The 16,321-nt window shown below is 39.7% G+C and overlaps 2 protein-coding genes across 2 annotated transcripts; both read right to left on the bottom strand.

Moving 5' to 3' along the window:
- Positions 1-3,680: 3,680 nt before the first annotated feature.
- LOC115898702 (putative G antigen family E member 3) lies at positions 3,681-7,476 on the bottom strand. Its single transcript, XM_030934263.1, has 5 exons — positions 7,402-7,476; positions 6,390-6,481; positions 5,916-6,024; positions 5,045-5,170; positions 3,681-3,794 (listed from the first exon to the last, which is right to left on the bottom strand). Exons 2-5 carry the CDS (start codon positions 6,471-6,473, stop codon positions 3,778-3,780), a joined length of 336 nt encoding a protein of 111 aa, XP_030790123.1. The 5' UTR covers positions 6,474-6,481; positions 7,402-7,476; the 3' UTR covers positions 3,681-3,777.
- Positions 7,477-10,834: 3,358 nt separating this feature from the next.
- On the bottom strand, positions 10,835-14,369 carry LOC115898770 (putative G antigen family E member 3). Its single transcript, XM_030934701.1, has 5 exons — positions 14,348-14,369; positions 13,526-13,617; positions 13,040-13,148; positions 12,170-12,295; positions 10,835-10,919 (listed from the first exon to the last, which is right to left on the bottom strand). The coding sequence occupies exons 2-5, from the start codon at positions 13,607-13,609 to the stop codon at positions 10,903-10,905; spliced, it is 336 nt and encodes a 111-aa protein (XP_030790561.1). The 5' UTR covers positions 13,610-13,617; positions 14,348-14,369; the 3' UTR covers positions 10,835-10,902.
- Positions 14,370-16,321: the final 1,952 nt, after the last annotated feature.

Below are 16,321 nucleotides of genomic sequence, written 5' to 3'. Positions count from 1 at the left end.
AAAAATTAAACAGATATGGTGGTAGGCGCCTGTAATCCCAACTGCTAGGGTGGCTGAGGCAAGAGAATTCCTTGAACCCTGGAGGTGGAGGTTCTAGTGAGCTGAGACTCTGCAATTAAACTCCAGCATGAGGACAAAAGGAGACTCTGTCTCGAGAAAAAAAAAAAAAAGAAAAAAGAAAAAAGAAAGAAAACCAGAAAGAAAAAAGAAAAAAAACAAAAAGAAATGAAAAACAAGACACTATAAAACTAATGTTAAAAAAATTCAAAGGATCATAACTGGCTCCTATGAGAAACTCCATATCTATGTATTGGAAAATCTAGAAAAAAAAGGGACTAATTCCTAGATACATACAAACTCCCAAGAATGAATCAGGAAGAAATCTGTAACCTGAACAGACCAAGAAAAAGCAACATGATCAAAGCCATAATAAAAATCTTCCAGTAAACAAACACCTGGACCTGATGACTTCACTACTGAATTCTACCCAACGTTTAAAGAAGGAATAATATCCATGAGCATGGTATGTTCTTCCATTTGTTTGTGTCCTCTTTCATTTCACTGAGCAGTGGTTTGTAGTTCTCCTTGAAGAGGTCCCTTACATCCCTTGTAAGTTGAATTCCTAGGTATTTTCTTCTCTTTGAAGCTATTCTGAATGGGAGTTCATTCATGATTTGGCTCTCTGTCTGTCTGTTACTGGTGTATAAGAATGCTTGTGAGTTTTGCACATTAATTTTGTATCCTGAGACTTTGCTGAAGTTGCTTATCAGCTTAAGGAGATTTTGGGCTGAGACGATGGGGTATTCTAAATATACAATCATGTCATCTGCAAACAGGGACAATTTGACTTCTCCTTTTCCTAACTGAATACCCTTGATTTCTTTCTCTTGCCTGATTGCCCTAGCCAGAACTTCCAACACTATGTTGAATACCATGCTCATGGACAGGAAGCATCAATATCGTGAAAATGGCCATACTGCCCAAGGTTATTTATAGATTCAATGCCATCCCCATCAAGCTACCAATGAGTTTCTTCACAGAATTGGAAAAAACTGCTTTAAAGTTCATATGGAACCAAAAAAGAGCCCGCATTGCCAGGACAATCCTAAGTCAAAAGGACAAAGCTGGAGGCGTCACGCTACCTGACCTCAAACAATACTAGAAGGCCACAGTAACCTAAACAGCATGGTACTGGTACCAAAACAGAGATATAGACCAATGGAACAGAACAGAGTCCTCAGAAATAATACCACACATCTACAGCCATCTGATCTTTGACAAACCTGAGAGAAACAAGAAATGGGAAAAGGATTCCCTATTGAATAAATGGTGCTGGGAAAATTGGCTAGCCATAAGTAGAAAGCTGAAACTGGATCCTTTCCTTACTCCTTATACGAAGATTAATTCAAGATGGATTAGAGACTTAAATGTTAGACCTAATACCATAAAAACCCTAGAAGAAAATCTAGGTAGTACCATTCAGGACATAGGCATGGGCAAGGACTTCATGTCTAAAACACCAAAAGCAACGGCAGCAAAAGCCAAAATTGACAAATGGGATCTAATTAAACTAAAGAGCTTCTGCACAGCAAAAGAAACTACAATCAGAGTGAACAGGCAACCTACAGAATGGGAGAAAAGTTTTGCAATCTACTCATCTGACAAAGGGCTAATATCCAGAATCTACAAAGAACTCAAACAAATATACAAGAAAAAAACAACCCCATCAAAAAGTGGGCAAAGGATATGAACAGACATTTCTCAAAAGAAGACATTCATACAGCCAAAGACACATGAAAAAATGCTCATCATCACTTGCCATCAGAGAAATGCAAATCAAAACCACAATGAGATAGCATCTCACACCAGTTAGAACTGCAATCATTAAAAAATCAGGAAACAACAGGTGTTGGAGAGATTGTGGAGAAATAGGAACACTTTTACACTGTTGGTGGGATTGTAAACTAGTTCAACCATTATGGAAAACAGTATGGCAATTCCTCAAGGATCTAGAACTAGATGTACCATATGACCCAGCCATCCCACTACTGGGTATTTACCCAAAGGATTATAAATTATTCTACTACAAAGACACATGCACACGTATGTTTATTGCAGCACTATTCACAATAGCAAAGACTTGGAATCAACCCAAATGTCCATCTGTGACAGACTGGATTAAGAAAATGTGGCACATATACACCATGGAATACTATGCAGCCATAAAAAGGATGAGTTTGCGTCCTTTGTAGGGACATGGATGCAGCTGGAAACCATCATTCTTAGCAAACTATCACAGGAAGAGAAAACCAAACACCGCATGTTCTCACTCATAGGTGGGAACTGAACAATGAGATCACTTGGATTCGGGAAGGGGAACATCACGCACTGGGGCCTATCATGGGGAGGGGGGAGGGGGGAGGGCTTGCACTGGGGAGTTATAGATGATATAAATGATGAATTTATGGGTGCTGACATGCTGATGGGTGCAGCACACCAACATGGCACAAATATACATATGTAACAAACCTGCACGTTATGCACATGTACCCTAGAACTTAAAGTATAATAAAAATAAATAAAAAAAAAAAGGACTAATACCAATCCAACTCAAATTATTTTGAAAAGTAGAGGAGCAGGGAAGAGTTCCAAACTCATACTATCAGGCCAGTATTACCCTGACACCAAAACCAGACAAAGACACATGAGAAAAAGAAAACTACAGGGCAAAACGGCTGATGAATATTGATGCAGAAATCCTCAACAGAATACTAGCAAATCACATTAAACAATAGGTTAGAAAGAATCATCATCATGACCAAATGAGATTTATCCCTGGGATCAAAGGATGGTTTAACATATGCAAATTATGTGATAAATTATATCAATACAATGATAGATAAAAACCATACAATCATTTCAACTGATGCTGAAAAGCATTTAATAAATCTCAGTGTGTCATCATGATACAAATCCTCAAAACACCAGGGAAACAAGGAACATACTTCAATGTAATAAAAGCCATATACCACAGACCCACAGCTAGTAATGAAGTGCCTCGTTGTCCGGGGTAACACCCAGAGTTCTTGGACTCACAGCCAAGGAAATCAAGGACATGGGCACACCAAGAGTGAGGTTTACAGTAGAAAGTTAATGGGAGAATCAAAGAGAACACCTTTCTACTGCAGAGAGGGTTCCTAGAGAAAAACAGTTGCCATCCTGCAGTGAACTGCAGGGGTTTTTATAGATAAGCTAGTGAGGAGCCAGTATCTGATCACCTACATAAGGTACAAACAACTGGTTAGGACCAGGTGTACCATCTGCATAGGGTGTGAATCTCTGGCAGCCCCCACCCTTTTATTATGCAGGCGGGTCCTCAGCCTGGGCTACTCCATGTTGCTCATTTCGTATTACTGTGCATGTGCTAAAAAAGGGGAGGTGGAAAACCCATGGTGGACATGCCTGGTCCCACATGGCCTTTTCTATCTGTGCAGCTGTTGGCATCCCCCTAGGAAAGCTTCCAGCTTCCTATCTATCTATGATAGAAAATCAATGTACCAACATTTTATCTCCATGTACCATCTCAAACACAGGATTTAAACGTTCAAAAAAGATACAATTCTAAAGACTATTAAAGATCCAGAAACAAAGTTAACAAAACTCTGCAAGGATTCTTTGCAGAAAACTGGAAAACTTTATTAAGAGAATGTTATCAGTCAAATTTCCAGCATAACAATAACATTCTTCGCTTCAGTCTTCATTTGTCTTGGTGTAAACCTATGGTTGCGCATCACCTATAACATAAATATAAAATTAGGACCCGTTACCAGATTTTTATTCATATGACACTAGAGGTACACAACTACCGAGTTCATGAACCAATATCAGAACCCTGAGGGTGACCCTTTAGCCTACATCCAGATAGCCTCTGAATAAACCCTGAAGGTAGACTTTCACGTATTAACAATATTTTTAATTCATGACACTTTTTCTAGTAGAATAAGGAAACAAAGAGACTGTTCAACTTCAGAATGAATTCGATCAGGTGAATCCATTTGTATGTATAAGTGGAAAGCAAAAAAACAAACAAACAAAAAACGTATATACATTCAATGAAAATTCAACGAAACAAAATCCTAAGGGAAAAAGATATTTTTGAAGTATCATTTGAACATTTTGATATGAAATAAACTCTAAACACAGAAGATGTTTAGAACTCCCTAAGTGAAGGAAATAGAAAAGTCAGTATTACACTTGTTTTGTGTCTCTTGAGAAAAAGCGTAAAAACCTTAATTTGGTCTAGTTTAGCCATTACGCAGTTGCTTTAAGTAGGGTGAACATTTGTCACTATTTTCACCGGTACTCCTGCCTCTTTACATGCCTCAAAGCAGTTCAGTTTTTACAGTAAACTGAATACCTACGCTACCTGTAAGCCACTACCATCACAGTTAACATCACAAAATAAACTGATGCTTATTATAAACATGTTACGTATTTGTTAAAAACAGGCCTCTATAAAAATATCTGAAAATTATAGGCTGTTGATTAAAAGACTTACATTCAAAATTCACGTTTTCATATTTTTTTACATGACACATAAAATTATATACATTTATCATGTATAACATGCTTTAAAATATATATACACACTGTGAAATGGCTACATCAAGCTAATTAATATCTGCATTACTTGAAACAGCTGTGAAGACACTCGATATCCATTCTCTTAGCATGTTTCATATCTTTCATATCATAATCCAATTAACTTTGACCCAATCTTTCTCCATCTTTTGAAGTCCCGGCCTCAAGTGATCCTTCTGCCTCGGCCTCCCAAAGTGCTGGAATTAAAAGCATGAGCCAGCACACATGGCCCTCTATCTCTGATAGCGTGTAAGGCAGCCATCTGGGGTCTGAACTACCTTCAAAGAATCTTTAGACGTGAAGTAAGATATTAAAGTAGCAGTAATTTTACCTCTGTGCCACAAAAAATATAATATTGTGAAAACAGACACCCTATAGTTTGCATATTAATAAAACAACATACCTGCTTCCAGCACTTTAGTGGGATCAAAAGTGGGCAGAGTCCCCTCCCTGACATCAGGACCATCTCCAGGCTCATCCTCTATCTTAAGCAGAGCCAGTTCCTGTTGAAAAGCTTCCACGTCAGGCCCTTAAAAGATAGAAAGGTCATCAGTTTACAAATTAAAACATGAACTATGAACGAGGAAATGGTAATGTGTATTCCCTCATCATTATGAAATAAAAACCTGTAGGCTAATTATTTCAGGAGTCTGTTGCCAGGAAAACAGGAAAAGCAGAGATGTTCAAACATCGCCCTTTCCTTTCCCAAGGCTGGCCCTAGACAACTTACCTCTCCCTTTTGTACTCGTTTGTTCTTATTCTTATCACATTAAATCACTGATTTGTTTGAGTCAGTCTGACTAGGGTATGAGCTTTAGGCTACAGTTTGGCACTGATGTTTCCAGCACTTAGTAAATCACGTGGCATGAGGAAGCATTAATAAATGTGTATTAAAAAGTTTCTTAAAAAATGCATGAGATGTCCGCAGATGGCAGAATAGGAAGCTACCAGGAGCCGTTATTCCACAGAAACATAAAAAACAAAACAAAACAAGAAACAGAAAATGGCTGAACAAACCATACAGGAGCTCTGGAAAACACTCACAGGCTTACGACAACCATGGAAGTATCCAATCAATAAAAAGTCTCTGTTAAAATCGTAGGAAAGTTTTGTGGCTTTTTGTGTGTCCTTGTCCCACCCCTCCCCACAGCAGCAGGAAATGTTTAAGACTCCTTCCTAATGTTTTCTGGCGTCCTGTAACTGGTATGTCACAAAATATAATGCATAAATATACTTCCACCACCCATAAGCATTATTCTCCACTCTCCCTTCACCTTGAACAGCAGGTGCTCCTTCATTTTCGATCTCCCCACTAGGTGCAATACCCTGATTTTCAGTTGGTGCTTCCCCTTCTTGACGTATTTCCTCAACGGGCTGCTGGACCTAAGGGTATAAGTGTGTGTGCGAATAAAAACTCAATAATATAAATACAAAAACGCATACGTGCATCGAATCATAAATCTAAAAATATTCTTCCAACAGACATATATATATATATACACACACACAGAGAGAGAGAGAGAGAGGAGAGAGAAGAGAGAGAGAGAGAGAGAGAGAGAGAGAGAAATACCCATATCCATACAGCTAACACCAGAATATAATATTCCTGAACCAAACTTTCCTTCATGAGATGCCATCATCGTTTTTTATCAGCATGGAACCCCTGGACCAGTGCATGTACACTAGCTCAAATATATTTTGTAAAATAAATTGTCTTAATAGAAAACATCAAATGTTAAAGGACTCACAATCACAGATTCAACCGGCTGGGAAGACTCTTGGTCATTTCCTCTTTCTGAGGACTGGGATCTTGTTCTTACATGCTCACTCATATTTCCCACTGAAAACAGAATACTGTTATTTGGAAAAAGTGTGTAAGAACTTAGCTATATACATGAACATTCCATGGCACAATGGTGATTTGTACTTTGAAAATTTTGAATTTATCTTAATTTTGAAAATATTTTCAAAATAATTCACAGAGCACTGATAAATACTCACGCTTTCCAATCAAACTAAGGACAGATTTGTTTGTATCACAGTTGAAGAGGCACAGAAATCACCTTAACGCCATAGCAAAAGACAGAAGACATTTCTGAGTTTTGGTTTCACAATCAGACTCTCCATCATGAAGACATTTAGGAAAAAACGGGCAGAGGATTGAAACCGAAATGACTACTGCTTTCGGCCCACTCCGATTTGCTAGGCCCATTTCACCCCCACACCCCTCCCAAAATCGAGTCTTGCTGGAAAGCACAGCCTCACCCATTCCTTCCCATGACGTTCACGGCGGAGGTGAGAAATTGTGAAACAGAGTGAACGTTATGCTCCTCACGGGACACCTCTGCCAGGCACTCTACAGACCTCAGGGCCGCAGTCACCAGCCCACAGCGTTCCCAGGTCCCAGGCCCCTTCCTTACCCAACACGCTGTCCCTTCCCGTGCCCCTACCGAGGAGTCTAGAAACTGTCCTGTCTCAGAGGGTTCCAGGAGTTTCCGGGACTCAGACACCTCTAACAGCACCCGCAGCACTCGCCCCATCTTCACGAGATCCCTCCCCTCTGCGGCCCACCTTCCTCCCTCGTCCCAGCCCAGCCACGATGACGAGTCCCATGGTGGCATCGCGACCTGGGTGGCGCTGGATGAGACCTTTTTCCCTCAGAAGCCACGGACTGTGCCGCAGGACCCGTCCAAAGCCAGCTGGATCCTCCACACATTCACTCACAACTAATTTCCCAGGAAGACCACTCTGCGGACCTACCGGCTGAGTCTCAGTCAGTGAGAAAGAATCAAGATGGCGGAAAGAACGAAGCCACAACCTCTCCCTCCAGAGCTCTGCCTGGACAGAAGGTGGGCAGCGAGGCGCATGCGCAACCACAGACACGCCTAGCACCACACATGCGCGGCAACAGGTCTGTTCAGCATGCGCACTGAGGGCGGCATTCGCCTCGTGACTGAAGTTTTCGTGAGTGAAGTTTTCCTGCCTCTGTGGAGAACCTAAACCACCAGCGCGCCTGACATCGAAAATGAACTTGCAAAGCACTTTTCTTTTTCCCACACCCAACCTTTCTTTCCCTTCCAGTGGCTTTGGAGAATATGAGCCCCAGGTTACTCTAATAATGTGTTTCAGAAAAATTCACCATTACGGAAATAAATCTTAAGTATTTTAATACCTGTTTTATATACGCTTCCAGAAATCATTTTCTTGCCTCCTTCACGAGTTTGCTGTCATGCTTGCAGTGGTGTTACCCACTCCAATACGATAAGACATTCATAGTTTTCGGTTGCATTATTGTACGTTCAAAATCATTGATCCAGCTGGACAACATTAAAGTGGTAGGAACTCAACCTTAGTTGATTCCCTGTTTCACCCACTGTTTTGAAATGGCTCTTTTATCATCACCTACATCCCCACTCAATTTTGTATGTAACTCTCTTCTTTTAATTTTCTTCCATGGAGTTGTTTATACCTGTACCACTACTACACTATCTTAATTGCTGTAGCTTAATGATATTTGAAATGTGAAATAATGCTTGCCCTCCCTCACTGATGTCTCCTTTTCTATCAATTCTGACACGTTGGTCTTTCAGATGAACTGCAGAATCATTTGATCAGGTGCTAAAATATTCCTCTTGAGATACCAGTTACTATTTTTGTATCACATGTTAACTCCATCACAATAGCCATCTTTCTACTTTAGAATCTCTCAATCAAAAAAAACCAAAGCAACTCCTCAATTCCTCGAGTCTTTTAACCTATCCCACACAACGACTGTGTTATTTGCTTCATATTAGTTCTTCACATTCAAAATAATTTAATCATGGCCATTTTTGTTTTTCATCCAACTACTACAGAACACACTTTCTTTTCCCCAGGACATGGATCATCCTCAAGGACAAGACCATACGTTAGGCCTGAAAACATTAAAAAAAAATAAAAAGAAAAAACCTGAAATAATATCATGGATCTTGTCAGACCACAGTGGCATAAAACTAGAAATTAGTAACAAGAGGAATTTTGGAAACTATACAAATACATGAAAACTGAATAATCGGATCCTGAATGAATAATGGGTCAATGAAGAAACTAAGAAGGAAATTTAAAAATTTATTGAAACAAATGACGATTTCCATATTTCCACAATATACCAAAACCGATGGGATAGAGCAAAAGCAGTACTCAGAAAGAGGTTTATAGCCATAAGTGCCTACAACAAAACAGGTAAAAACTTCAAATAAACAATCTAACGATGCATCTTAAAGAGCTGCAAAGAAAGAGCAAACCAAACCAAAAATTAGAAGAAAAGAAATAATGAAGATCCAGGCAGAAATAAATGAAATTGAAATGAAAAAAAACCCCACAAGAGATCAATAACACAAAAAGTTGTTTTTTTAGTAAGTTGATCCAAATGGACAAACCATTAGCCAAGCTAAGAAAAAAAGAGAGAAACCCAAATGAATGAAATCCGAAATGAAAAAGGATTTGGGAGGCTGAGGCAGGTGGATCACTTGAGGCCCGGACCTCAAGACCAACCTGGCCAATATGGCAAACTCCATCTCTACTAAAAATAAAATTAATTAACCAGGCATGGTGGTAGGCGCCTGTAATCCCACCTACTAGGGTGGCTGAGGCAAGAGAATTGCTTGAACCCTGGAGGTGGAAGTTCTAGTGAGCTGAGACTCTGCTATTACACTCCAGCATGAGGACAAAAGGAGACTCTGTCCCAGAAAAAAACAATACAAAACAAAACAAAACAAAAAACAGAAAAGAAAAAAGAAAAAAAAAGAAAAACAAATGAAAAACAAGGCGCTACAAAACTGATGCTGCCAAAATTCACAGGATCATAAGTGGCTCCTATGAGAAACTCCATGCCTATAAATTGGAAAATCTAGAAAAAAATGGACTAATTCCTAGATACATACAACCTCCCAAGATTGAACCAGGAAGAAATCCATAACCTGAACAGACCAATAAAAAGCAACAAGATCAAAGCCATAATAAAAGTCTTCCAGAAAAGAAACGCCTGGACCTCATGGCTTCACTACTGAAATCCACCCAACGTTTAAAGAAGGACTAATACCAATCCTACTCAAACTACTTTGAAAACTAGAGGAGGAGGGAATAGTTCCAAACTCATTCTATGAGGCCAGTATTACCCTGACACCAAAACCAAACAAAGACACATGAAAAAAAGAAAACTACAGGGCAAAACCGCTGATGAATAATGATGCAGAAATCCTCAACACAATACTAGCAAATCAAATTCAACAATACGTCAGAAAGAATCATCACCTTGACCAAGTGAGATATATCCCTGGGATGGAAGGATGGTTTAACATATGCAAATTAATGGATGTGATAAATCATATCAATGGAATGATAGATAAAAACCATATAATCATTTCAACTGATGCTGAAAAGCATTTAATAAATCTCAGTGTGTCATCATGATACAAACCCTCAAAACACCAGGGAAACAAGGAACATACTTCAATGTAATAAAAGCCATATACCACAGACCCACAGCTAGTAATGAAGTGCCTCGTTGTCCGGGGTAACACCCAGAGTTCTTGGACTCACAGCCAAGGAAATCAAGGACATGGGCACACCAAGAGTGAGGTTTACAGCAGAAAGTTAATAGGAGAAACAAAGAGAACAGCTTTCTACTGCAGAGAGGGTTCCTAGAGAAAAACAGTTGCCATCCTGCAGTGAACTGCAGGGGTTTTTATAGATAAGCTAGTGAGGAGCCAGTATCTGATCACCTACATAAGGTACAAACAACTGGTTAGGACCAGGTGTACCATCTGCATAGGGTGTGAATCTCTGGCAGCCCCCACCCTTTTATTATGCAGGCGGGTCCTCAGCCTGGGCTACTCCATGTTGCTCATTTCGTATTACTGTGCATGTGCTAAAAAAGGGGAGGTGGAAAACCCATGGTGGACATGCCTGGTCCCACATGGCCTTTTCTATCTGTGCAGCTGTTGGCATCCCCCTAGGAAAGCTTCCAACTTCCTATCTATCTATGATAGAAAATCAATGTACCAACATTTTATCTCCATGTACCATCTCAAACACAGGATTTAAACGTTCAAAAAAGATACAATTCTAAAGACTATTAAAGATCCAGAAACAAAGTTAACAAAACTCTGCAAGGATTCTTTGCAGAAAACTGGAAAACTTTATTAAGAGAATGTTATCAGTCAAATTTCCAGCATAACAATAACATTCTTCGCTTCGGTCTTCATTTGTCTTGGTGTAAACCTATGGTTGCACATCACCTATAACATAAATATAAAATTAGGACCCGTTACCAGATTTTTATTCATATGACACTAGAGGTACACAACTACCGAGTTCATGAACCAATATCAGAACCCTGAGGGTGACCCTTTAGCCTACATCCAGATAGCCTCTGAATAAACCCTGAAGGTAGACTTTCACGTATTAACAATATTTTTAATTCATGACACTTTTTCTAGTAGAATAAGGAAACAAAGAGACTGTTCAACTTCAGAATGAATTCGATCAGGTGAATCCATTTGTATGTATAAGTGGAAAGCAAAAAAACAAACAAACAAAAAACGTATATACATTCAATGAAAATTCAACGAAACAAAATCCTAAGGGAAAAAGATATTTTTGAAGTATCATTTGAACATTTTGATATGAAATAAACTCTAAACACAGAAGATGTTTAGAACTCCCTAAGTGAAGGAAATAGAAAAGTCAGTATTACACTTGTTTTGTGTCTCTTGAGAAAAAGCGTAAAAACCTTAATTTGGTCTAGTTTAGCCATTACGCAGTTGCTTTAAGTAGGGTGAACATTTGTCACTATTTTCACCGGTACTCCTGCCTCTTTACATGCCTCAAAGCAGTTCAGTTTTTACAGTAAACTGAATACCTACGCTACCTGTAAGCCACTACCATCACAGTTAACATCACAAAATAAACTGATGCTTATTATAAACATGTTACGTATTTGTTAAAAACAGGCCTCTATAAAAATATCTGAAAATTATAGGCTGTTGATTAAAAGACTTACATTCAAAATTCACGTTTTCATATTTTTTTACATGACACATAAAATTATATACATTTATCATGTATAACATGCTTTAAAATATATATACACACTGTGAAATGGCTACATCAAGCTAATTAATATCTGCATTACTTGAAACAGCTGTGAAGACACTCGATATCCATTCTCTTAGCATGTTTCATATCTTTCATATCATAATCCAATTAACTTTGACCCAATCTTTCTCCATCTTTTGAAGTCCCGGCCTCAAGTGATCCTTCTGCCTCGGCCTCCCAAAGTGCTGGAATTAAAAGCATGAGCCAGCACACATGGCCCTCTATCTCTGATAGCGTGTAAGGCAGCCATCTGGGGTCTGAACTACCTTCAAAGAATCTTTAGACGTGAAGTAAGATATTAAAGTAGCAGTAATTTTACCTCTGTGCCACAAAAAATATAATATTGTGAAAACAGACACCCTATAGTTTGCATATTAATAAAACAACATACCTGCTTCCAGCACTTTAGTGGGATCAAAAGTGGGCAGAGTCCCCTCCCTGACATCAGGACCATCTCCAGGCTCATCCTCTATCTTAAGCAGAGCCAGTTCCTGTTGAAAAGCTTCCACGTCAGGCCCTTAAAAGATAGAAAGGTCATCAGTTTACAAATTAAAACATGAACTATGAACGAGGAAATGGTAATGTGTATTCCCTCATCATTATGAAATAAAAACCTGTAGGCTAATTATTTCAGGAGTCTGTTGCCAGGAAAACAGGAAAAGCAGAGATGTTCAAACATCGCCCTTTCCTTTCCCAAGGCTGGCCCTAGACAACTTACCTCTCCCTTTTGTACTCGTTTGTTCTTATTCTTATCACATTAAATCACTGATTTGTTTGAGTCAGTCTGACTAGGGTATGAGCTTTAGGCTACAGTTTGGCACTGATGTTTCCAGCACTTAGTAAATCACGTGGCATGAGGAAGCATTAATAAATGTGTATTAAAAAGTTTCTTAAAAAATGCATGAGATGTCCGCAGATGGCAGAATAGGAAGCTACCAGGAGCCGTTATTCCACAGAAACATAAAAAACAAAACAAAACAAGAAACAGAAAATGGCTGAACAAACCATACAGGAGCTCTGGAAAACACTCACAGGCTTACGACAACCATGGAAGTATCCAATCAATAAAAGTCTCTGTTAAAATCGTAGGAAAGTTTTGTGGCTTTTTGTGTGTCCTTGTCCCACCCCTCCCCACAGCAGCAGGAAATGTTTAAGACTCCTTCCTAATGTTTTCTGGCGTCCTGTAACTGGTATGTCACAAAATATAATGCATAAATATACTTCCACCACCCATAAGCATTATTCTCCACTCTCCCTTCACCTTGAACAGCAGGTGCTCCTTCATTTTCGATCTCCCCACTAGGTGCAATACCCTGATTTTCAGTTGGTGCTTCCCCTTCTTGACGTATTTCCTCAACGGGCTGCTGGACCTAAGGGTATAAGTGTGTGTGCGAATAAAAACTCAATAATATAAATACAAAAACGCATACGTGCATCGAATCATAAATCTAAAGATATTCTTCCAACAGACATATATATATATATACACACACACAGAGAGAGAGAGAGAGAGGAGAGAGAAGAGAGAGAGAGAGAGAGAGAGAGAGAGAGAGAGAGAGAGAGAAATACCCATATCCATACAGCTAACACCAGAATATAATATTCCTGAACCAAACTTTCCTTCATGAGATGCCATCATCGTTTTTTATCAGCATGGAACCCCTGGACCAGTGCATGTACACTAGCTCAAATATATTTTGTAAAATAAATTGTCTTAATAGAAAACATCAAATGTTAAAGGACTCACAATCACAGATTCAACCGGCTGGGAAGACTCTTGGTCATTTCCTCTTTCTGAGGACTGGGATCTTGTTCTTACATGCTCACTCATATTTCCCACTGAAAACAGAATACTGTTATTTGGAAAAAGTGTGTAAGAACTTAGCTATATACATGAACATTCCATGGCACAATGGTGATTTGTACTTTGAAAATTTTGAATTTATCTTAATTTTGAAAATATTTTCAAAATAATTCACAGAGCACTGATAAATACTCACGCTTTCCAATCAAACTAAGGACAGATTTGTTTGTATCACAGTTGAAGAGGCACAGAAATCACCTTAACGCCATAGCAAAAGACAGAAGACATTTCTGAGTTTTGGTTTCACAATCAGACTCTCCATCATGAAGACATTTAGGAAAAAACGGGCAGAGGATTGAAACCGAAATGACTACTGCTTTCGGCCCACTCCGATTTGCTAGGCCCATTTCACCCCCACACCCCTCCCAAATCGAGTCTTGCTGGAAAGCACAGCCTCACCCATTCCTTCCCATGACGTTCACGGCGGAGGTGAGAAATTGTGAAACAGAGTGAACGTTATGCTCCTCACGGGACACCTCTGCCAGGCACTCTACAGACCTCAGGGCCGCAGTCACCAGCCCACAGCGTTCCCAGGTCCCAGGCCCCTTCCTTACCCAACACGCTGTCCCTTCCCGTGCCCCTACCGAGGAGTCTAGAAACTGTCCTGTCTCAGAGGGTTCCAGGAGTTTCCGGGACTCAGACACCTCTAACAGCACCCGCAGCACTCGCCCCATCTTCACGAGATCCCTCCCCTCTGCGGCCCACCTTCCTCCCTCGTCCCAGCCCAGCCACGATGACGAGTCCCATGGTGGCATCGCGACCTGGGTGGCGCTGGATGAGACCTTTTTCCCTCAGAAGCCACGGACTGTGCCGCAGGACCCGTCCAAAGCCAGCTGGATCCTCCACACATTCACTCACAACTAATTTCCCAGGAAGACCACTCTGCGGACCTACCGGCTGAGTCTCAGTCAGTGAGAAAGAATCAAGATGGCGGAAAGAACGAAGCCACAACCTCTCCCTCCAGAGCTCTGCCTGGACAGAAGGTGGGCAGCAAGGCGCATGCGCAACCACAGACACGCCTAGCACCACACATGCGCGGCAACAGGTCTGTTCAGCATGCGCACTGAGGGCGGCATTCGCCTCGTGACTGAAGTTTTCGTGAGTGAAGTTTTCCTGCCTCTGTGGAGAACCTAAACCACCAGCGCGCCTGACATCGAAAATGAACTTGCAAAGCACTTTTCTTTTTCCCACACCCAACCTTTCTTTCCCTTCCAGTGGCTTTGGAGAATATGAGCCCCAGGTTACTCTAATAATGTGTTTCAGAAAAATTCACCATTACGGAAATAAATCTTAAGTATTTTAATACCTGTTTTATATACGCTTCCAGAAATCATTTTCTTGCCTCCTTCACGAGTTTGCTGTCATGCTTGCAGTGGTGTTACCCACTCCAATACGATAAGACATTCATAGTTTTCGGTTGCATTATTGTACGTTCAAAATCATTGATCCAGCTGGACAACATTAAAGTGTAGGAACTCAACCTTAGTTGATTCCCTGTTTCACCCACTGTTTTGAAATGGCTCTTTTATCATCACCTACATCCCCACTCAATTTTGTATGTAACTCTCTTCTTTTAATTTTCTTCCATGGAGTTGTTTATACCTGTACCACTACTACACTATCTTAATTGCTGTAGCTTAATGATATTTGAAATGTGAAATAATGCTTGCCCTCCCTCACTGATGTCTCCTTTTCTATCAATTCTGACACGTTGGTCTTTCAGATGAACTGCAGAATCATTTGATCAGGTGCTAAAATATTCCTCTTGAGATACCAGTTACTATTTTTGTATCACATGTTAACTCCATCACAATAGCCATCTTTCTACTTTAGAATCTCTCAATCAAAAAAAAACCAAAGCAACTCCTCAATTCCTCGAGTCTTTTAACCTATCCCACACAACGACTGTGTTATTTGCTTCATATTAGTTCTTCACATTCAAAATAATTTAATCATGGCCATTTTTGTTTTTCATCCAACTACTACAGAACACACTTTCTTTTCCCCAGGACATGGATCATCCTCAAGGACAAGACCATACGTTAGGCCTGAAAACATTAAAAAAAAATAAAAAGAAAAAACCTGAAATAATATCATGGATCTTGTCAGACCACAGTGGCATAAAACTAGAAATTAGTAACAAGAGGAATTTTGGAAACTATACAAATACATGAAAACTGAATAATCGGATCCTGAATGAATAATGGGTCAATGAAGAAACTAAGAAGGAAATTTAAAAATTTATTGAAACAAATGACGATTTCCATATTTCCACAATATACCAAAACCGATGGGATAGAGCAAAAGCAGTACTCAGAAAGAGGTTTATAGCCATAAGTGCCTACAACAAAACAGGTAAAAACTTCAAATAAACAATCTAACGATGCATCTTAAAGAGCTGCAAAGAAAGAGCAAACCAAACCAAAAATTAGAAGAAAAGAAATAATGAAGATCCAGGCAGAAATAAATGAAATTGAAATGAAAAAAAACCCCACAAGAGATCAATAACACAAAAAGTTGTTTTTTTAGTAAGTTGATCCAAATGGACAAACCATTAGCCAAGCTAAGAAAAAAAGAGAGAAACCCAAATGAATGAAATCCGAAATGAAAAAGGATTTGGGAGGCTGAGGCAGGTGGATCACTTGAGGCCCGGACCTCAAGACCAACCTGGCCAATATG

This window comes from Rhinopithecus roxellana, chromosome 7 (genome assembly GCF_007565055.1).
Source record: "Rhinopithecus roxellana isolate Shanxi Qingling chromosome 7, ASM756505v1, whole genome shotgun sequence".
NCBI classification, from domain to species: domain Eukaryota; kingdom Metazoa; phylum Chordata; class Mammalia; order Primates; family Cercopithecidae; genus Rhinopithecus; species Rhinopithecus roxellana.
The sequence above is the reverse complement of the archived record's forward strand: the minus strand, read 5'-3'. Positions and strand labels throughout refer to the sequence as shown.

What these genes read in the sequence shown, in the direction of transcription:
- LOC115898770 (XM_030934701.1), bottom strand. Translation starts at nt 13,609, where the DNA reads ATGAGTGAGCATGTAAGAACAAGATCCCAGTCCTCAGAAAGAGGAAAT. An exon ending in AGCCGGTTGAATCTGTGATT is followed by an intron (nt 13,149 to 13,525) that starts GTGAGTCCTTTA and finishes TTATACCCTTAG; the next exon opens with GTCCAGCAGCCCGTTGAGGA. An exon ending in AGGAGCACCTGCTGTTCAAG is followed by an intron (nt 12,296 to 13,039) that starts GTGAAGGGAGAG and finishes CTATCTTTTAAG; the next exon opens with GGCCTGACGTGGAAGCTTTT.
- LOC115898702 (XM_030934263.1), bottom strand. Translation starts at nt 6,473, where the DNA reads ATGAGTGAGCATGTAAGAACAAGATCCCAGTCCTCAGAAAGAGGAAAT. An exon ending in AGCCGGTTGAATCTGTGATT is followed by an intron (nt 6,025 to 6,389) that starts GTGAGTCCTTTA and finishes TTATACCCTTAG; the next exon opens with GTCCAGCAGCCCGTTGAGGA. An exon ending in AGGAGCACCTGCTGTTCAAG is followed by an intron (nt 5,171 to 5,915) that starts GTGAAGGGAGAG and finishes CTATCTTTTAAG; the next exon opens with GGCCTGACGTGGAAGCTTTT.